Source organism: Pteropus alecto, unplaced genomic scaffold (assembly GCF_000325575.1).
Source record: "Pteropus alecto unplaced genomic scaffold, ASM32557v1 scaffold5, whole genome shotgun sequence".
NCBI classification, from domain to species: Eukaryota; Metazoa; Chordata; class Mammalia; order Chiroptera; family Pteropodidae; genus Pteropus; species Pteropus alecto.
In genome coordinates, this window is record NW_006441953.1 from 7,374,824 (window position 1) to 7,396,968 (window position 22,145).

General features: G+C 37.1%; 1 protein-coding gene across 1 annotated transcript in view; it reads right to left on the reverse strand.

Annotated features, from left to right (window-relative positions):
• CFI (complement factor I) overlaps positions 1 to 14,124 on the reverse strand; it is a 31,108-nt gene extending 16,984 nt beyond the window's left edge. Inside the window, exons 1-6 of the mRNA XM_006918916.3 lie at positions 13,913 to 14,124; positions 7,241 to 7,520; positions 5,242 to 5,395; positions 2,233 to 2,414; positions 1,257 to 1,370; positions 994 to 1,104 (exon numbers count right to left, since the gene is read on the reverse strand). Coding sequence (XP_006918978.1) covers positions 994 to 1,104; positions 1,257 to 1,370; positions 2,233 to 2,414; positions 5,242 to 5,395; positions 7,241 to 7,520; positions 13,913 to 13,969 — 898 coding nt within the window. The 5' untranslated portion in view covers positions 13,970 to 14,124. The remainder of the gene's footprint in view (positions 1 to 993; positions 1,105 to 1,256; positions 1,371 to 2,232; positions 2,415 to 5,241; positions 5,396 to 7,240; positions 7,521 to 13,912) is intronic.
• Positions 14,125 to 22,145: the final 8,021 nt, after the last annotated feature.

Below are 22,145 nucleotides of genomic sequence, written 5' to 3' on the forward strand. Positions count from 1 at the left end.
AAGAGTTAAACATGATTCTTCCTCTCTATAATGAACTGCCTTCTATGGAAACAAAATTGTTGTTGAAGAAAAGTTATTTTTGTAGAAATTAATAAAAACAGAAGGAATGTTGAATTAGAAACCACCATTTTACAGTCCCTATTGACAAATTTGATCTAGGCAACAATCACATTAAGCATCATTAAGGTGAAAGGTTGTGGAATAAGTGTTTTAAAGGTGAGATCTATCTTAGCATCACTAGAAGTGGGACAACCAGACAAGACATTATATGTAATAGGAATCACACATCAAGAATTCTTGCCTAAAACATTGAACTTTGCATCTAATAAAGTCTCTATAAATTCAGAAGAAGGAACATCCTATAGGCAGACGACCCTGTTTCTTTAAAAAATCGGCAGCATGAAAAAAATTGAGTAGATGGGTGGGTAATTTTTAAGGAAAAAAAAGAGACTTTAAAAACTTAAAAACCAAACAGTGTTAAATTCTTTTGGATCCTGATTCAAACACATTAATTCTAAAAAGACATTTTTGAAACAGTTGTGAAAATTTGAACATAGACTGTTATTAAATAGTATTAGGGAATTATTATTATTTTTAGGTGTACTAATAAGAAGATGGTTGTACATATAAAATGTTATCATTAGAGATATATACAGATGAAGGTATGTGATATCTGAAATTTCCTCCAAAATAAATAAGTTGAACAAGACTGGCAAAATATTGATAATTGTTAAAGCTGGGAGATAGGTACATAGGGTTTCATTTTAATCGTCTATCTGATTTTGTTAGGTGGGAAATTTTCTAATACAAAGTTCTGAAATGACGAATAAAGATATGAAAGAAGGACATACCATAGTTCTTCAAATGCCCACTCAATAGCACTCTTACTGCTACACCATCCTACGGTCACTCAAGATCACAATTTGCCTAAGAATAGTTTCAGAATTACTGGATTGAATAATGAGCAAAAGTAACCAAGGCACTTTAAATCACCTTCACAATCACTTTCATCTTCTCCGGTAATGCAGTCCACCTCACCATTGCATCTATACTTGTTTGGAATACAAACACCCGATTTACAAAGGAAACTGTCGCCTCGGCACCCTGTGCAAACATAAATAAATAGAAGAGGTTTTGTTCTTTTTTTCATGCTTGAAGTTGAATGAGATGGAATCTTAAATTCAATGACAAAGTCGTTTCTATGTTTTTAGTCACAAGAATGCCTTCAGAGGTGTAAAGGCCAGAGTTATCTCTACCTTTGCAGCACAGCTCATCACTTTGGTCTACGCAGTGATTGATCCCATCACAGGCTTTCTCTTGAGGAATGTATTTCCCATTCACACACTGAAAGGAGTCCTTTGTTGGAGAAACTGTAAAGTAAGAATTATCTTTGTGGAATTTATTTATAGAGTTGTGGGTGATATCTTAATCATATTTTTTGGAATAATGGGGACATTAAGATAAAGTCGGGCATCAAATAGAAATTGATATAAAATATATTGGTAGCCATCAACCTAGTATAAACTACTAATAAGGAAAATAAATGCCCAAATTGGCTTATGGAGGTCCTTTCATTATCTCTGAAAGTGTCTTCATTTGTGGAGGCCTGTACTTGCTGAGCTTGGAGGTGAGGGTTCAGGAATTAGAAGCCCTTGCTGACACTGGTAAACACTGGTACTTATCCGTTCTTTTCATGCTACTGCATTAATCCCACCCCCACCCCCACTTAGACTTACTTGGGCAGTGCCATTTCTATTTTGATGGTACATTTTTTAGCACCATGAAAGGCGTTGGCCTTTAACAACATATACATGGCTAAAATATTCCAATGTCAGGATGAAGGATAAAAGTGACTGCCTGGAAGCTGAGACACGGATGTGACCACATAAATATTTTAAAGGAATATGTGTAGGCTGGATGTCTCAAAGGAGATACTGAGGTTTCTTCTGATGTTTGATTCACATATGTTCGCTAAATTTAATCCAGATGTTCAAGCAAGCGAAGGGGAGTCAAGCAACTTTGCTTCCCATATAGGAACCTGGATAGAAATACTATTTGAATGGCAAAAAGGCACAATAAGGGAAAAACACAATTTAGGCTCTAAGCCCCAAAATATGATTTTGCCTCTGTGACTGGCAACTGGGTATCTGTCATTTGTTTGTTTACTACAGACCTGGTATAAAATAAATAACCTCGAAGGAAGGGAAAATATCAGGCAAGTACTCTACCAACCTGCATTCTGGGTGTAACACACCACTCTAGCTAAACCCTGATAACTTTCAGTTCTTCTCTTAGTAAAAGTACATTCAGTCAAACTGGTCTCTGATCCTCGACAATGCACATGCAAACAATCAGTGTCATTCATATGGTGATCTTCAGGAAAGTGAAACTCTCCTTGAGTATCAAGAGCACCTCTGCCAATAAAATAAATGAAACATTAGGGTAGAATAATTAGTACTTTGCATTTATAACCTTACTATAGATGTAAAGGAATAGAGCTAATTTCCTCTTATTAGATAGGACAAAATGCTTAAATAAATTCTCTGAGCCTCAGTAACTTCACCTGTAAAAGGAAATATAACTATCTCACCAAGTTTTCTAAAGATTAACTATAACAATCAGTTTAAACTGTCTAGCCGAAGTTCTATACGAGGCAAGCACTCAGCAAATGCTGGTTTCCTTTCCTCTCTTTCTTAAGGAGGATTGCTTCTTTTTCCTCGCTCCTGATGTTTCCTTCCAACTTGAGATGTGTCAGCCTCTCTCCATCTCCTCTTTTCTCCACGAAAGGGAATGGACTAATTTGATCAGGGAATTTTGGAAATATACATCAGGCAAGGTCAACCCAGTTTTCCCATCTTTTGAGGGAGGGACACCTCTCCACCTGCCCCATGCTGTAAGGCTTACCAGGTTGGCCCTATTGTTGCCTAGGATTTGGGAGGTTAAGTTGGTTTAATTCTAGCAGGTCCATTTTGCTTCTACACTAAGCTACATCCTCAGTTCATCCCTGCCAGTATTACATGATATTTTGCTATCCACGAACCATTGCTTAGACTTCTCAATTCGTTCAAAATTTGTGTGGGCAACAGGTTACCTCAAAGACCCAATATCCTGGAGTTATTGTGAATTACTCTTTCAGGACATTAAATTGTCCCTTGCTTCTCTTTAGAAGCAAATGAGAAAAACGGGTTAAAAATAAAAAGTTGAGCAAAGATACATCAGGGAAATATAAACAAAAATAAAGCAGTAATAGCAATATTAATATCAGATAAATTAGAATGAAAGGCAAAAAGAGAACAATTAAAGAGAACAAGAAGGATATTTTTAAATGATTTCAGATCATAATGAGGACATAGTAGTCATGAAACCCTGCCAAACAACACCAACATATGAGAGCGAATGAGAGCATTTGGGGCAATCTGACAGATGAATAATCTGAAAAACTTCTCAACCTAAAACTACCTAAAATTCCTAGATAAACTATAACAAATGCCCACAATGAACTCTTAAAGAATTTGGGGAATTATTCACTGGCTCAAATCAGAGAATTCTGTCCATGAGCCTATGCAAAATATGATAAGAACAAAATACTGAGAGATTAAAAACTGAGATAGTTTGCCATTAGGTTGAATCATAGATTGTAGGTCACATAGTGTTGAAAATCATAAATACTCTGTGGCTCTATTTAATGATGAGACTCTCATTAATGAACTACTAGCAGATATAATTTAAGAAGAAAAAAATCGAATCCAGAATTATGGAGTGAGATGCAAGAAATAGCAAAATCCAAGAAGTTGGTAAAAACCAAGCAACTCTGAGTAAGCATTAACTGAACAACAGTAATAATAATTGCTTATAATATAATATCAATGAATTTCAAGGACATATTAAAATAAGGTAGAACTAAATACTGGAAACTTAAATAGGGTCACGATATTCTTTGTATTATTCCTGAAGAGGGTGAGGACTTGCTAAGTCAAGGATTCATGGTGTAAATGTGAAGATAACCACTAAAGGAATTGAAATAGAATATGTAATTTTGAAACCACATAAAGGAGGAAAATGGGGAAGATCAAAACAACAATGACAACAGCACAACAACAACAACTTTATTAACCTAATAGAAGTTAGAAAAGGAAGAAACATGAGCATAGAAAAAGCAGGGTAAATAATAAGCTCAAAATAAGATAGGAAAAATAATTCAGCAATGAAAATAATCGCAATCATGTAAGTGGACTACGCTCGTCAGACAGTGATTGTCATGTTGGATTTTTTTAAAATCTAGATATATGCTGTTTATAAGGGACACACTTAAAAGATAAAGACACAGAAAGCTTGTAAGTAAATAAATGGGAAAAGATTTGAACAAGGCGGTTAATCAGCTTGCTTATTCTAATGAATATCTATTATATAGAACCCTGCACATTAAGCATTTAAAATATACTCAGTATGAAGCAAGTCTCAACAGATTTAAACAATTGTCATATAGAGACATTCTCTGACTATATACAATTAAATAGAAAATCAATAACAAAAAGTTAATCAAAAGCAAACATATTCATTAGGAAGGAAAAAATTTCTAAATTATAAAGAAGAAATTATATTGAAAATTAGACATATTTTGCACACAACAATAAATAAAATACCACTTATAGAGGCTTATGGCACGCAGATGAAGCACTAGCTAGGGGGAAATTTGTACCTTAAATGTTTACATTAGAAAAAAAAAAATTGAAACTTGATGAGTTAAGCATTTAACTCAAGGAATTAGAAGAAATACAACAGAGAAAAGGAGGGAGAGCCGAAGATAATAGCATAAGTTAATGAAGTTGAAAATAAATAAGAGACAATTTACAAATATAAAAATCAAAAGCACTAATTCGATAGACAAATCTATGTAAAGCTGATCAGAAAAAAAGAAAGAAGGCATAAATAAATAATATTAGGTATGAAAAAGTAGACATAATTATAGATGAGTAGAAACAGACAGTAATGAACATATTTCCAGCTCTGAATCAGCAAAGAATTCGTATCTACGCATTTTAACACTCAGTTGCCTGCTGCCCAGCACTGTGCTAGCGCTAGTCAAACAAGAGCACATTTAATCCTCATAACAATGTTATGAGACAAGATTCTCAGGTTGCATATGAGGAAATCAAGGCACAGAAAGATTAGGTAGTCAAAAAACAAATAGTTGGAACAATAAAATCGATCTTAGGAAAATCCCCTGGTACAGGCACTCACTGTTGAAATCCAAGGTCAAGGCAGGCCACGTTGGCCTGTGTCATGCTCCAGTTGTTATCACATATGAACATTTTCTTATCTTGGTCTGCAAGTTTTACTTCAACAATTCCCTCTGAATCGTTATTTCCATACTTCAAGGAAACATAAAATTGACCTAAAATAAAACCAAAAGAATGAGCAATAATTAGGCATTCTCTTCTCTTGATTAAAAGCCTTTAAAATAATAAAATAGATAATTTTATTAAAAAAAATTTTTTTCCCCTCTTTAATTAACCCCCCTTCTTACCCACTGCCCGCCCCTTCCACCCCTGACCTATGGATGTTGCTGTCTCCCTTGCCCCTTTCACCCCTGACCTATGGATGTTGCTGTCTCCCTTTTTTTTAGAACTGGATCTCTGAAGGCGAGACGAGATATCTCTCCTCTGAGGGGCTCGAAGCACATGCCCTGAGCCTGGCCTGTGCTGTGAGCCCAGGACCTTTTGTGTGTAAAGCAGACATGCTAACCACTACACTATGGAGCCAACCCTGAAATAGACAATCTTAAATTAACTTTGAACTCCATGAAGATTTTAACAAGTAATGATAAGTGATTACTTTATTATTTATTATGTGTCAGTATTATTTATTATGTGTCAGTATCTGGATATACTATCCAGATATATAGATTATCAAAAAATTTTTACATCAACACCATGAAGATTAAGCTGATGTCCCCATTTTTACACATGAGGAACCCAAATTCCTCCATGTTTATACATGAGGTTAAGTTACTCGCTCACGTGATGAAGCCAGGGACCTGAATCTGCTATACCGATCTCACTCCAAAGTCCATGCCCTTAAAAGTGAATAAGCCAAACAAATAATGAAAATGTGAGACAGATTTGTGTATTTTCATATATTTAAGGTCCTCGATGCCTCAAGAGAACAAAAGTCTAACATTGACAAAATAACCTCCACTATTGCTTTCCTCCTCTCCAGCAGGCGACAGATATGGGCTCCAAGAGGGAGCTTTCTTTCTGTTTTTCCGTAGTACCTCAACGTCTTAACTCAGCGCCACAAAAATATTTAGGTTACTGTGAGCTAGTGTATATCACAGTGTCTTAAAAAAGAATGTTTTAAGTATTCCTCTGTAAATTCATCGAGTGCCTCTGATAACCGATATCAGAAGACAAGCCTGAGATTTGCTGTCATAGCTAAAATTTCACAAGTACTTTCTTTGTGCCCAAACAGATATCATTTTATTTAGTTTCCATCAGAATCTTCTGAGTTAGGAATTAGTATGATTCACATCTTACAAATGTGGAAACTGGACTTTAGAAAGTGCACATAGCTCGTCAGTAACCAAGATGGGACTTGGAAGGGGCTTGCGGGCTTGCAATTAAATTTGACTGACAGTGAAATCCCTAATCTAAACCACTCCACTAAAACACATATTAGCATCCCAGCCTCTTCACTACATTAGGCTTACAAATGGAGTGTAGACAACCTCTCTGATCCGATGCACCAAGTTTGGTAGGTTGGAGTATGTCCTAGGTCAACAGTAGCCTGAGCTTCCCTTGGATCAGGGTCAGTGGGATCGGGGCTAGGGAGAAAGGTAGGGGCTGGTAGGATGAATGCTAGAATAAATTATTGGGGCTGAAGGTCCAGAGAGGGGCTCCATGTCAGAACCAATTTCATATAAAGACTTTTTTGCTAGATTCTATACCAACTCAATGACTCTTTAGCTAAGTATAAGTGAGGGTGGGGACAAATCTGAAAGGCTGGGTGGCAAAGCATGGCACGGACACTGAAGGGAGGACTGGCCTCGGGCTCTGGATCCAAGGTCTGGCTACAGTCTGGTGAACCCTGATTTCTCTAGTTATCACCCCAGTTACTACTGAGAGTCTAGAGAAGAATTTCGATTCGTCATCGTAACATTTCATAGGAAAAGTATTTTCTAATAGAAAGTACGGTAGACAATTTCCTTCTTATGCCATAGAATAAACAAGGATTTTTCTACCTGAAGGTGTACATGCTCCAATATTTAAAAACTTTGCCTTTGGTTGAATACATTCCAAACTCTTTTGCTGACAGTAAGTCGGGTAGCTTTTCCCGTTGGTTGAACACACTGTTGTCCCATTCTTTGGGCACTGATAAGGGAGTTTACAAATGCATTTTCCTTCGATGCATTTCTGCCATGGCTGGCAGAAGACTTTATGGCAGGAGAGATGTGTGTATTTTTCGGTTAAGCACTGTTTCTCCACCAGATCCTCATGAGATGTGTCTGATGTTGACGTGACCTATGAAACACAAAATAAACATTAACTTAGCAACAAAGTAAAATCTTCTTTTTTAAGATGAATAGGTGAAGGAGAGGAACAAATCAGGCTCACCTACCCCCCCAGTACAGATGAGGGGGATGTGATCTGCTTATTTTTAGAATTAGATAAACCTGGCTTCTAGTCCCAGCTTGAGCATTTACAGTTACATGGTCTTGGGCAAGTTACTTACCCTCATGATGTTTGTTTCTTTACCTGTAAAGTGGGGATAATATATTCTGTTTTGCAAAGTTATTGCAAAGATTAGAAGCATATAATGCTTGGCAGGTACCGGGTATGAAATCAATGGCAGCTATTACTATCCTGAAGCCAGCCAAAAATTCTTCCTTTGAAGAAATCAATCAGTCATGTTAAGGAGAAACAAACTGGGTGCCAAATATAGTCTTGTGGAATGAACCGATGCTTGAAATTGATTAATTCTATTAATAAATGTAAAACTCTTTGTTAAACTCCTATTGTGTGCAAAGTCCTGCTAAGATGAACATGACATGGGCTCTGTCTTCTAAGGGCGCCAAGACAGAAATGCACATGATAACTGGGGTACCAGGAAGACTGTGGTTAGTGATATAACAGTGGTACAAATATGACGCAGTGCTCTTGGAGAGCCAGAATGGAAGAGGGTAAGTATTTCAAGGGCGATTTAAAAATGCCTCGTGGAGGTGGTAGCATTTGAGCAAGGGGTGGAAGGACAGATGTGAGCAGAGGGCTGGTGCTAGTAAAACCCAGGAGGGATGGTGCAGACTGCATTCAGGGAGTCATGAGCGGTCCCAGCTGACTGGCATGCAGGGAGTACATGAGCTTCAAATGGGATCGTCTTTGGTCAGGAAACTAGGCAGAAAGAGGCAGCGGAAGTGAAGTGTGAGAATGATGTGGAAAGACAATTACGCAAGCAAAAGCAACAGGAATGGACAATTTATTCCATGTAGGGGTTGAGGGTGGGTCCTAGGTTTTGAGGTTGAGTGATGGTAAGGATATATAATGCCATTAATCAAAATAGATAGTAAGTTAGAGTAGAGCATTATGAATTTCGTTTGAGACCTGCTGAGTCTGAGGTCCCTGAAGGACATGCACTTGGAGATATTATGTAGGGTGTTATGTAGGAAAGGGAAATGTGTGTATGTGAAGCTTGGAAGACAGATCATTAACTCATTTATCAATTAATGCAATGAACAAATTAGTAAGCACTAGTCTGTGCCAGGGAGCGACTTCAGGCTAGGACCAGAGGAGTAAAAGTCCCTGTCCTAATGAGCACACCGACCTGAAGGGAGACAGGCAAGTCTGACTGATGATTCTCTGGTAAGCCTGGGCCAGCATGCCATGAGGACAGTGTTCTATGCCTCTGGCTGACTAGGAGACTTGGGAACATTTCCAGGAAAAGCTGATGTCTGGACTGAACTCTGAGGGCACTGAGGAGGCAGCAGGCAGATGAGTGGTAGGTAGGCACTCCAGGCAGGGCTGTGAGAAAGAGAATAGCTTGCTTGAGGTTGGATGATAGAGTGAGATGGTAGTGAGGCAGATAAGGGAGCAGGTCCTGAGGGAGCCACTGAGGGACTTGAAGCATGGAAGTAAATTTGAATTGAGGAAGATCTTTCTGGAGATCGAATCAGAGAGGAAGGAGGCCAATTAGACTTGCAAAGATCCAGAGAAATACAATGCGGTCTGGGAACAGGCTAACTGGGTCATAAGTCGGTTGTGGAAAGCCAGCTCTCTCTTTCTCTCTCCCTCCCCCCGCCCCCTCTGGTGAATGGGCATTCTGTTCTCTAGTTTCCTCATCTCCTAGCAATGATAGGCCCCCTGTCTTCTCATTTCCTCCAGCTGCGGTAACAGCAAGCTAGGGAAGAAACAAATCAAGCAATCTTTAAATGCCGTTATGAAGACAAATAAAAACCAGTCAATTTAAAGCCGTGCAAAAATTTGCAAAAGGGGTGAATGTCATTCTATCCAATGTGCTTTTCAAAAAACTTTATTAAATAGCCATAGAAATAAGAAAATTGGACACATTGGTCATTTGCCACACTGGCTTTTGACACACTGATTTAGAATGAAATCTACCAGTTACATACTTTTCATGGTTTCATATACTACTTACTGGAGTTGAAATTTTTTATAATTACTTCGCTCCTATATCTTCCACTGACAAGACTGTAAATACCCTGACAGCAGAGACCGTCACCCTTTTACATATCACCCTTCTATTGAAAGAGCATTATTTCAATTAGGCGCAAGGAGAAAACAACTTGATTCTTTCCCTTCTTTATCCCTTAAATCTTTTCTGAGAAATATGGGCAAGTGTCATAACTTTCAGTCACTCTTAGATTAGAGGAAAAACAAAAAATTAAAAGACTTTTAGTTTCTAGGACAGTCTCATAATAATTGCAATGTCCAGCTCTGGGCAATCATTGAAACTTTAACCTTCATTTTAGTTGAAAGCTTCTCCATTTTCCAGCTCAAACTCATTTCAGGGGCATGGTAGGATGCATGGTGGAAAAAAAACCAACAAAGACAGAACATGGAGGAAAATTTACATTTAAGGAGCTAAAGATGTGGAGCAAGCAAAGGAGGCTTTGCTTCCCTTGTTTGGTATGTCTAATGCTGCAGAGAGCTTCAGAGGATGAAAACTGAAAAGCCACTAAATCTGACAAGCAAAGGTCATTGGGATCCTTTGAAGAAGTAGTTTTAGCTGAGCGTTAGAGGCAGAAACCAGACTTTGGTGAGTTGAGGCCAGAATGGGAAGTGAAGAAATGGAAGCAGAGTATAGACTTACCCTTTTCACTGATTTCATTCATAGACGTGGGAGACTTAACACGGGATTTTAAAAAAAATCTCTGCTTTTTCTGAAAGACCCAATAAAATGAGAGTAAAAGAATTTAAAAAAAAAAAAAAAAGACATAAGGCCAAAGAGAATGGAGATACTACAGACTCTAGATGTTATCAAAATGCTGGAAACTGAAAAGGAGATGGGCTATTGATAAGAGATTTATCAGTCCAGAGGGAACTGAAACCCAAGCATAATGAAGGAAGGCATAAGGATAAAGCAACTCAGCCCTACAGAGAACTTAGGAATTGAGGCATCTAGTACCTCTGAAGAACATGGAGTGGCTAAAAAACCAGGAAGCTGATTAAAGGAAATGGTTTTATGAACATGTTACTGAGGAATCTAATATAAATAGCAAAAGAAACGGCAAAGAATTGAAAGTGGTTGTCACTGGACAGTGAGAACCAGGGGTGAAGAGGGGTGCGATAGGGGTATTTTAAATTATAAGCAAAGATAATTGATGATCTTATTTGACTGATCAGTATCTATGCTCAACCTATTGTTAAACATTCACAATATCATCATGGTTTTAAGCCTTATGGTATTATTTGCCTTTGTAAACTATATACATGGATCGATTTGAGAAAAAAATAATTAAATGAAAAAGAATGTTATGCTTTCAGTAAAGATTAGGTGGTAGGCTTCAAAGGAGAAAAATAGATGGTATAGGAACATAGAATAAAGAGTTTTTTTTGTTAGAAGAGATTTCATCATGATTATAGGCAGAAGTCAATAATCTAACAGAATGGGAAAGAATGAAGCTTTAAGAGAGAGGGAGGTGACAATGGAGCAACGTTTAAAAAATACCGGGAAAAATCCCCTGTCAACTTATAATTCTATACCCAGAAAAAACTATTTAAAAATTAAGACAAAATAACCTTTTTGAACATACAAAAGCTGAAAGAATTAATCCCAGCATGTCTGCACTAAAATAAACGTTATGAAAAGTTCTTCAAGCAGAAGGAAAATTATCCTAGATGGAAATCTCTTTCTACATAAAGGAATGAAGAATACTAGGAATCTCTGAAATATTTGACTGGGGGGAATGGGTGGAATGATGGGTAGGAGGTAGCCTTTATCTCTGCTTTGTACCTTTTATTGTGATATCTTTGTCTGACTTTGGTACCAGAGTGACACTATTGGGCTCATAGAATGAGTTAGGAAGTATTTCCTCCTTTTTATGTATTTATTTATTTTTGGTTACTGATTTAATCTCTTATGTGTCTGTTCAGATTTCCTATTTCTTCTTAAGTCAGTTTTGGTAATTTGTGTGTTTCTAGGAATTTGTCCATTCATCTAGTTTCTCTAATTTGTTGGCATATAATTGTTCACAATATTCTCTTATCATTCTTTTGATTTCTGTAAGGTCAGTAGTAATGTCTCCACTTTCTGACTTTATTTATTTGCATCTTTTTTTTTCTTTGTCTAGCTAAGTTTGCCAATTTGGTTGATCTTTACAAAGAACCAAATTTGGGCTTAATTTACTCCATTATCTTACTATTCTTTATTTTTTTCTATCTCCAACCTAATCTTAATCATTTCCTTTCTTCTCCTAACTTCCAATTTAGGTTGCTCTTCTTTTTCTAGTTGATTGGTGTTGATTCTTTTTTAAATGTTTGGTAGTTGTTTAAAATGTAAACATAGTTGTTGAAAGTTCAAACATAGGTTATTCATTTGAGATCTTTGTTCTTTTTTATTATAGGTACTTACTGCTATGAATTTCCTTTTGAACACTGCTTTTGCCACATCCTATATGTTTTAGTATGTTGTGTTTTGTTTTCATTCATCTCTAATTATTTTCTAATTTTCCTTGTGATTTTTTTGACCATTGGTTGTTTAAGAGTACATTGTTTAATTTGCACATTTGTAAACTTTCCAGTTTTCTTTCTGTTACTGATTTCTAGCTTTATTCCATTGTATTTAGAGAAGCTACTTCATATCATTTCAATTTTTTAAAAATTTATTGAAACATGTTTTTTGGCCTACCATATGGTATAGCTTGGAGAATGCTCCATGTAAACTTGATAAAAGTGCATATTCTGCTGTTGTTGGGTGGAATGCTCTATAGATATCTAGTTGTTAGGTCAGTTTGGCTTATAGTGTTGCTAAAGTCCTCTATTTTCTTATTCATCTTTTGTCTAGATTTTCTGTCATTATGGAAAGTGGGGTGTTGAAGTCTCCAACTATTATTGTAGAATCTTCTCTTCTTCCCTTTAGTTATGTCGATGTTTATTCCATATATTTTAGGCTCTATTTTTGGTGGGTATGTTTATAATTATTATATTTTTTTATTGATTCTTTTATCATATCTAATGTCCTTCTTTGTCCCTTATGACAAGAGACAATTAACGTCAATTTTATCTGATATTAGTGTGGACACTCCAGCTCTCTTTTGGTTATTATTTACATGGACTACTGTCTTTCAATCTTTCATTTTCAAATTATTTGTATCTTTTGATCTAAAGTGGGTCTCTTGTAGACAGGATATAGTTGGATCATGAGTGTAAAAAAAAATCAATTCTGCTGATCTTTGCCCATTTGTTGGAGAATTTAATCCACTTATATTTAAATTAATTGCTGATCAGAAAGGCCTTACTTCTGCATTTTGCTATTTGTTTTCTGTATGCCTTGTACCTTTTTGGTCTTTATTTCCTCCATACTGCCTTCCTTCGTGATCACAAAAGTTGGCAATTATCAATAAAGATCTAAAATGTCTTAAACATTTCTAACCTGAATAGACAACTTTTCAACCTGGCTATAATCTGTCATTTTAGTTTTAACTCCCTGAATTGCTCACAGAGTCTCCACTCTGATCGAATGAATTTATTCATCTGAAAGAGCCTGGTGCTTTGCTATCTTTCTGCCATAGTACTTGCTGCTTCTCCAGACTGGAAAGGCTGGAAATCACTTTCTCTTTTTATCCATTGATCAAATCTAACCCAGAATTATTGGTCTAGCTAAACTCCCATTTGGTCTATAAACTCTTCTTGACTTCTTTGCAGGAAGGAATTTTTCCTCTCATTAAAGTCCCTTGGCACATGATATTTGCACTATTTTTGGCAATTAAATATATACTGTCTTGTAAAAGTTCTCTTGAGTTTTCAAATATTCTTTAAAACTTGCTTATTATTTCTTCATCGGCATATTTATATCATCTTGCTACAACTGTAGCAAAAGACTACTGATGGAAGAGGTCAGTCTTGCCATTTGCTCAGCACTATCCTTTGCACATAGAAAGAACTTGGTAAATGTTTATTGATTAAATGTGATTACTCTAAGTTACTGATCTGTATCACTAAAATGCTCATTAGTTTAATTTATATGCACAGATAAGAGCATACAAAAAAAAAGTAATTTCTTAAAGCTCTTTCATCAAGATAGAAACAAAATATCTTTGTTACTGACTATACACTGCCATTGTTGGTAACCGAACTATTGTAATCTTTAAATCAAATTAGTATCTCAAGATTTTTTATATATTTTTATAACATTTAAAATATTTGCTTAAAATAGTTTGCAAAAGTATTGAACTACTTACCTTGCAAAAACTTAAGTAGAAGCACAAAAGCAACAGAATAACATGAGCAAGCTTCATGTTGGAGAACTTCAGGGTCTGCGTCTCTACTGTGGATACTTCTCCACCCCAGATATTCTTTTCAAATTTAATTTTTAACCTCTGAAAAAATATTTAAAAAGAGCAAGCCTCCTAAAGAGCTTTGTACTTTTGAACTTGTAGAGAATTTGGCTACAGTCCAAAGAGTTTACCGTAACTGAAACCAAAAAAGGCCTTCCCAGGAAATAGCTGAGAGAGGCAACCAATGAAAACTGTGCTCCTTCCAGAGGAAACTGATTTTCTCAGCCTGTTACTGTAATGCCTCCATCTGTCTTCTAGGGAAGACAGAAACTACACTGGAAGAAAATTTCTTTACATTTTTGGTAAAAATAAATGTATAACATTTCCCCTAAGGTTGAAGACTAGTTAATGGCAAGAGGTAAAAGTACATCACGTTGAAGGCTATGCTGACTACATTGAAATTCTTCAACGAAACAGTTCCTTTACCATGCATTGACTATGCTGTGATTAAATTATATTCTCTGGATGCAAAAACTTTTAAAAATAAATATCACTGCCCTAGCACCAACTAATTTGTATTTGTAAAATAAATTGTGACAGCACAAATGTTGTCACAATTTGGGTTCTCCTGAAGCAGATGTGAGACAGATTTTGGGGTGCAAGATACTTATTAGGAATCAACTCCTGTGAAAGGAAGAGAAGAGAAGCAGGAGTGAGAAGAAAGAGAAGTTAGATGACAATGCAGGTTCACCAAAGCCTTGGCCAGCTCGTGGGGAGCTCTGGAGTGAGTGTGGCCTGTCACAGTGTTCCCGGGTGAGGCAGAAATGACTGGACCATTAAGCCCTGCCTTGCTCAGTCACCTGGTGTGGGTTGCCCAGGAAAGACATGCTCTTAGGTGAGGCATTTTTATGTAGCTGAGGCTGACCATGAAGGAACTGATAGCTTCTATCAGAAGGAAATGCCCGCTGACTATGACTTCACAGCTAGATAGCAAAACCTTCCTTGAAGGGGTGATCTGGGGAACTCTGCCATCTTGTTTTCCAGAGTCCACTATTTGCACCTTTTAGATCTACTTTCCATATGTGCTCCAAGAGTGGATCCTTCAGAATTGCCATGGATCTCTCTTCCTGCAGGAAAATATAGAAGAAGGAGGGGATGGGAAAAACTATGGCCCCTGCCCTTGTCATTGATCTTGGGACTGTAATTGTTACTTATTTTCTGCCTTCTTCCTATCCATTCCAGATTCACTTCACCCTGATCTTCCAACTCTGCCGGCCTCAGTGGCTTATCTGATAGCATGTCCCACAACCTCTTCCGGGAGCAGTCTGAGTCCCTAGTTACCATTTCTTTCTAGTTGCTATTTCTATCCCTTTACTGTCACAAGAGGTGCTAAGTTATACAATATTTTTATATTGTATAACAATATTGCTTTTATACAATATTGTTTCATACATATTGTATAACAACAGCCTACTTCCTCTGAATGATCAGGGTCAGATACCCCTGTCAAGATCAGGTGACCACTCTTCTTCCCTACTGGTCCCTTGACACCAGGAGCCCAATGTGCTATAGGCAGAAGGCTTAGCTTATAATTGAGTGTGAGTCTTGCTGTGCCCCTTGGAAAAATGTGCTTCCTATGGAGAATAAGACCTCTAATCCTGCAGAGTCCACAGTTGTGAGGTAGGAAGCAAAAAGCTGCCAGTTGGTCACTGGGAGTGATGGGAGTGATTGTAAGTCTAGTCATTCCTGTATCTTTCCTCTCCTGGGGATACAATGCTACATGAAGGTCTTTGATTCAATGCATGTAGAGCTTCCTGGAGATTAGCACCCAGTCTTCATAGAGTACTGCCTTTAAGTAGCACCTTTGCTCTGCCTTCAGCAGGCTGCTTCAATGCTCCATAAGCCTGCCAGATTCTGAGTGCTGCAGTTTGGTCACAGGCCCACTCTCACATCTCTTTTGTTGTAAAGTGGGTCTTCCTGTCTGACAGGACGTCACAGGGGATCCCCTGTTGGAAGATTACTCTGTAATCTTTCGGATCATGATCCTAGCTGAGGGCCTGTAGACAGGAAAGGCACATCCTAACCTGGGACATATGTATATTCCTGTAAATATGTATCACTAGCTCTTCTAAGATTGAAAGGACAGACTGTGTCAGTTTACCATCAGGTGGTTAGTTGGTATCTTTGATGAATTGTGCCATCTTTGGGGCTCCCCATGGGTCTCTGCTGCTGTCAGATTGAACATTTGTTGATGGCAGTAGCTAAATAAACCTTAGGGGTCCATACTATTGGCCTCTTGGGTAGCCTCCATTTCTGCTACTGTGGCTACTTTATTCTTGTGCCTATTGTGCTAGCACTGAGATGGCTGATGACTGAGACTGGCTGATATCAATGGCTGAGTCATTTCAGTGGTTAGTATCTTTTCTCTGGTGAGTGTTAACATGTGATACAAGGATTTTTACACTTCATCCCCACTCCTATATGTACATCCACATCTTTCTACCCCAGACCTTCTTGTTCCTAATTGTTGAATATTTTTCATTCTAGGAAAAAAGATGGTTAGGCAATCACTATTGCCTGTGCTTTCATGTGTAGTTAACCTTGAGTCACTATTTTTCCACACTAAGTGGATGGCCATGTGAACTACTGAAGCTCTTCCCACTCGGAGACCTTTCCCTCACCACTGTCTTTCAAAAACCCTCCTAAGTGTGGCTGTAATGAGCTGCTGCCTATTTTTGGCTTGCGCCAACATACTGAGCCTTCAGCTGGTCATGCCAGATTCCCCATAGAGCCATGGGTGTGAGCTGAGAGAGGGGCATGGGCACAGCAGTTTGGATTTGGGGTATGTAGGGCAAAATCTGGGCTACCAGCTCATGCACTTTGCATGTGCCCTTTGGTCCTGTTTGTTTCTGGATGTAACACTTCCACCTTACAATACATTATTTTTCTTATTTATTTATTTACTTATTTAATTTTTATTACGGTGACATTAATTAACAAAATCCGATAAGTTTCAAGTGTACAAGTCAACAGTAAGTCACATATACTTTGTATTGTATGTTCACCACCTATAGTTAGAGTTCTTTCTGTCACCACATATTTCACCCCTTTTACCCCCTTCACTCAAGAAGACATACAAATGGCCAAAAAACAATACATTTTTACTAGGCCTGCTCAACTTTATGCTTGATGGGCCTGTGTTAGAACCCAGCTCATAATAGGCATTTCTGGCCACACGGTGACATAGCGTCCCATGTTCAGTTATTCCACATTTACCAGGGTCCAGTAGTGCACAAGTCATTTCTCAAAAAGAGTACAGTTCTCTGCTGCAGATGGCATGGCCTTGCTCCAGGACCCCAGGGTCCCGTATTGTAATTCTCTCACTGGATCTTCCTCAAACACTATGCAATGCTTTTTATCCCACCGCTGACACCTCCAGTACCATGGGATCTGTTGGATCACTGCAGAATCCTTTCCTGCTCTGGCAGCCAGAGCAGTATTTCTCAGTGTGAAATATTTCCCCCAAAAGCAAATATTCCCAAAGAATCTCACTAGGTTTTGTGTGTCTTTCTTTATGAACAGAAGTGCAAGATGAAATAACTTGTCTTTTACTTTAGAGAATATGTCCTGGCAGGTTCCTGAGCACTGACTTCCTAAAAATTTTACCGATGTGCCAGGCCTTATCTTCTGCTCTATGGAGTGTGTTTCTTATCAAGGCCTTCAGCGTGCTAGGCCTTGGAGAAAGGGCTGCAGCAGGAAATGTATAAGTTAAATAGGTCAGAAAGCAAGAAAACTATCAGAGCCAGTAAGTGGTATTAAAAAACATAGGCCCCAACTTGAAGGGGCTCTCACAAACCAAAGATGAAACAATTTAAGCATTGAAAAGAACAATAATAATAAAGGATTGAAATAAAAATATTTAGAAAATGATGGAAAGCTCTTTATTTCACCTAATAATTGCTGAATAAATGATAAAATTAGCACGTCACTATTTTGCAGGCCTTTATGAACCAATGAATCTAGGTGATAATCTATAGCTGCTAAAACACTAGCAGATGAAAAGATGGCAGAGAAGTTTCTAATAGATGGATCAGGCTGTTACGCTGATTTCACTGATCAATCTTAACATTGCCAAAAGAGAGACAACGAGATGTCATGTGCCTCCTCATGCAATGCTATGGGAAGTATTTTGGAAAAAAAAAAAAGAAATCGAACTTGACCATAATCAGTTCTCCAGATCTCACTACCATTTAACTACTAGTTCATAGAAAATACAGAGGAAAGACAAACATGATTTATACCACCAAGAGGATGGGAAATTCTACAAGATAAAAGACTCAGTTTCTTCAATAAGTAAATGCCATAAAAAAAAAAAAAAACCAAGGAGAGAAAACCAATAAAAGAATAAAAGACACTTAAGAGACATATCAATCAGATCCAATACATAGTTTGGATCTTCACTTGATTAGACCAGCTATTAAGATATTTTGAAACAATTTGGGAGAGTTCTACATGGACTGTTACTAGCTGATACTAAGGAATTATTACCTTTGTTAGATGTGATAATGGCATTGTGCTTATGTTTAAAAAGTCCACTGCTGGGGATTTATGGATGAAATGTTATCTAGATTTACTACAAAAAGCTCTAGCAAAAAAAATAATAATCATAAAATAAGGGGATAGATGAAGCAAGATCTGCGAAAAGCTAATTGAAGCTGGATTATGGGTACATAGGGGTTCATTATACTGCTCTCCTAACTTTTGATTGTTTCAAATTTTAATAAAAAATTTTAGAAAATAAAGTCATGAGTTAATATTAATGTTTCCAATTTAATGGCAACTTGACTAAGTCCTTTTGAAATTTTGTTCCAGTATAAAGTTTTTCAGCCCTTTCTCTTCTCTGTCATTTACAATATCCCACCAGATATTTTAATTAGATTTCCTAACCTTTCACTAACACAATTAGATGTATACTTTCTTAGATCTTGGATCCCTTAATTAAAATATACTTATACACTTTTGTGCTCCCCCCACCTCTTTTATAATCTCTTTGTCGATCATTCTGTAGTAATTTGTTGACATGCAGAATCTTAATGGATGGGAAGAAATTCAAAGTATAGAGGAGTTCAGTTCAGTTCAATGAATAATTACTGGGCATCAGTTTTATTTTTTTTTTTAAACAGGACTGTGCCAAGTGCTTGGGATACAAAAACAAGTAGGATGTAGTTTCCACTCTTCAGGAGCATATAGTTTAATGCAGTTTTCTCAGTTGGGGTCTGCAGATGTCATTAGGGGTTCTATGAGACATTACTAGGTGTTCCAGAAGAAATGGAAAAAAATTTTTGAATTTCCTTCTTCACGAAATGTCAGCACTTGCCATGAATAGTGATCCAGTAGCCCTGTTAGTATTTTGCTAGAGGTCGTTCACCTATATGGCAGTGCTCTGCATGAATATGTTCATTTGGCTGAGTCCATTCTTAGTTTTTGATGCAAGATAGGGGAGGCCGTTGTTAACTGGTGAGTGCCGAATTGTACGGAGGGAGGGATGATAGGTTGCTGCATCAGCCTCTCCCCCTTGAACTCTATCTCCTATCCTGCCCCCCACCCCCTCTTTACCCACAGAGAGCAAACAAATTTTCCTGATATAATACCAAATCAAGGGGTAAATTTTAATTCTAAGGAGAGACTTTGTAAGCACTATGACTCAGATACCTCTCTGTTGCTTTATCATGTAAACATTGCAAAACACAGAGCTCTAGGTTAAAAGTGAATTGTATTTTAAAAGATTTTTTTCTTTTGTGATTTTCTTGTTTAGTTTGCTTGTTTTAACACTTTATTAGCACCAGTTTTACAAAAATGACAGAGTCCAAAGTGGTGATTTTTGAAGACGAAGTGGGAGATGGAAGAGAATTCTAGGCCTAGGTAATTCTGATAAATTTAGTAATGAAGAATTACAACTTATAAGTGCAGCAGTGGCCCTAGCAAAATTGAAGACACAACTACAAATCACATTAAAGGAGCAAGTAATTTTAAATGGCCTTTGACATACCAGAGTAAAAAAAAAAATTGTTAAAAAAGTCGCCTTCAGTAAAAAGGTCCAATAAGCAAGCTATTAAGTAGTATAACTTTTTGACTGAAAAAGGAAAAAGCCCAACAGTTGGTAAGAACCTCACAATTCTAATATGTACATTTATAGAAAGGAAAATGCTAAGATAATACATAATGTAAGAAACTAAAAATTTATCACTCTTGAAATTTAATAAATTGATGTAATTGATGACGTCACATGATGCTGGAGAGATTTTGTGTCATAAACCAAAAAACAACTTTTTATATACACTAGTAAATCAACAGATTTCAATAACAAATGTCAAATGGTAGCATTTGTAAGGTATGTAAATTGTGGTGAAATTCAAGAAAATTTTTCGCAATAATAAAATGCTGCCCAAAATAAAAGCCAAGATACATTTACTGTTTTGTCTTTATATTGGAAACAGAAGCTATGTCTTGGAGAAAGAGTATTGGCATCTACACTGATGGTACCCTATCAATGATTTGAGCATTGCTCAACGAGAGGGTTTACCCTCATAAAAAAAGAAAACCCTGATGTATTCACAACATACTGCTTGCCTCTTAGAGAAGTGCTGGTGTCAAAAATTTTTGGAGCTGAAATGAAAAAAATTCTGAATGATGCTACAAAAATGGCTAAACTTATCAAAGGCCAGTTCACTCACAAACATTTAAAAAACTATGTGGAAACCTGGACAAAGACCACAAAATCTCCTGCCACATGCACAAAATCTTATAGGAGATCATTTGTTCTGGGAGAGGCCAGCTTCCATGTCATGAGAATGCTTAAGCACTCTGTAAAAAGGCCCAGGTGGCAAGGAACTGAGTCCTCTTGGCAAGAGACAGAATTAGCTTGTTAGGCCCATGAGTGAACCATCTCAGAAATTGGTCCTCCATCTCCAGTTGTGCCTTCAGATGACTGCGGCCCAGTCAACATTTTGATTGCAACCATGTGAGACCTTAAATCAGAACCACCAAGCTGAACTGCTCCTGAATTTCTGATCTACAGAGATTATGCCAAATAATGTTTATTGTTTTAAGCTGCTAAGAGTTGGGGGTAATTTTTTATACAGTAAGAAAAAAAATAATACCAATTTTGTTTCTTAACAGGATGTCTGAGCTAAAAAGTGAACTGTGGGAATTCTTTCAGGAAAATAGACTAGATTTTGCCAAATGGTTTGAAGATCAAGAATGGCTGCAGAAACTAGCCTATCAGTGGATACTTTTCATCACATGAACTAGTTGAACAAGTATCTCCAAGGGCCTGGAGAAAATATTTTAATTTCAAGTGACAAGATTCTTGGTTTTAATTGAAATTGAATCTTCGAAAAAATCACATGGCAAAAAGAAATCTTGAAATAGTTCCACTGCTGCTTGCACTTGGGTGAGGAAGTCTCAAGTGTCAAGTTGAGACTAAACCACCTGAAAACTGCAGAACAAAACTGAACAGTATTTTCCCTCCCTTTCAACACAAGTATATGACTGAATGAAAGGCTCCTTTCTCTGAATCTTCTTTTAGCCTGAGCACCTGACTTTGAGAGAAGAGGAAAAACTTTGTGAGTTGATGATTATGAACACAAAATGAAATTTGTACTTCTACAGGTTCGGGATTTCTGTGAAAGAGCAATCTTCCATTCATAGGAAAGTAATAAATATTTTACTGTACTTTTCAACTTCTTGTGTAAGCGTCTTATCTAATGAGCATTAAGAACAAAGACAGAAATCACCTCATTTGGTGAAAATGAAATCTGCATATGCCAATCTCAAGATCAACTCAGAGTTGAGAATATACATGGCAGAAGACAAGCAAAGATTTCATACTAAATAGGTAAATTTTATTATTTTTAGTTTTGAAAAGAACATTTTATGCATATATAGGCCTATAGAGATTAACATTCACTAAAATCAATTTGCTAATCTTTATTAAATTAAAGGGGAAATTGAAGTTTCCTCATCCACTTAATTTGCATCAGAACTGACATCCTTTGTGAGGAGGGGAAAACTACAGAGTAGGCTAATAAGCTGAATAGAAATAAATATAGATTCACAGAGAAACATCATCCATTACTCAAAAGAGAACTGGGTTGCATGGCAATGTGAACCACTGAACTATACGCTTAAAAATGAT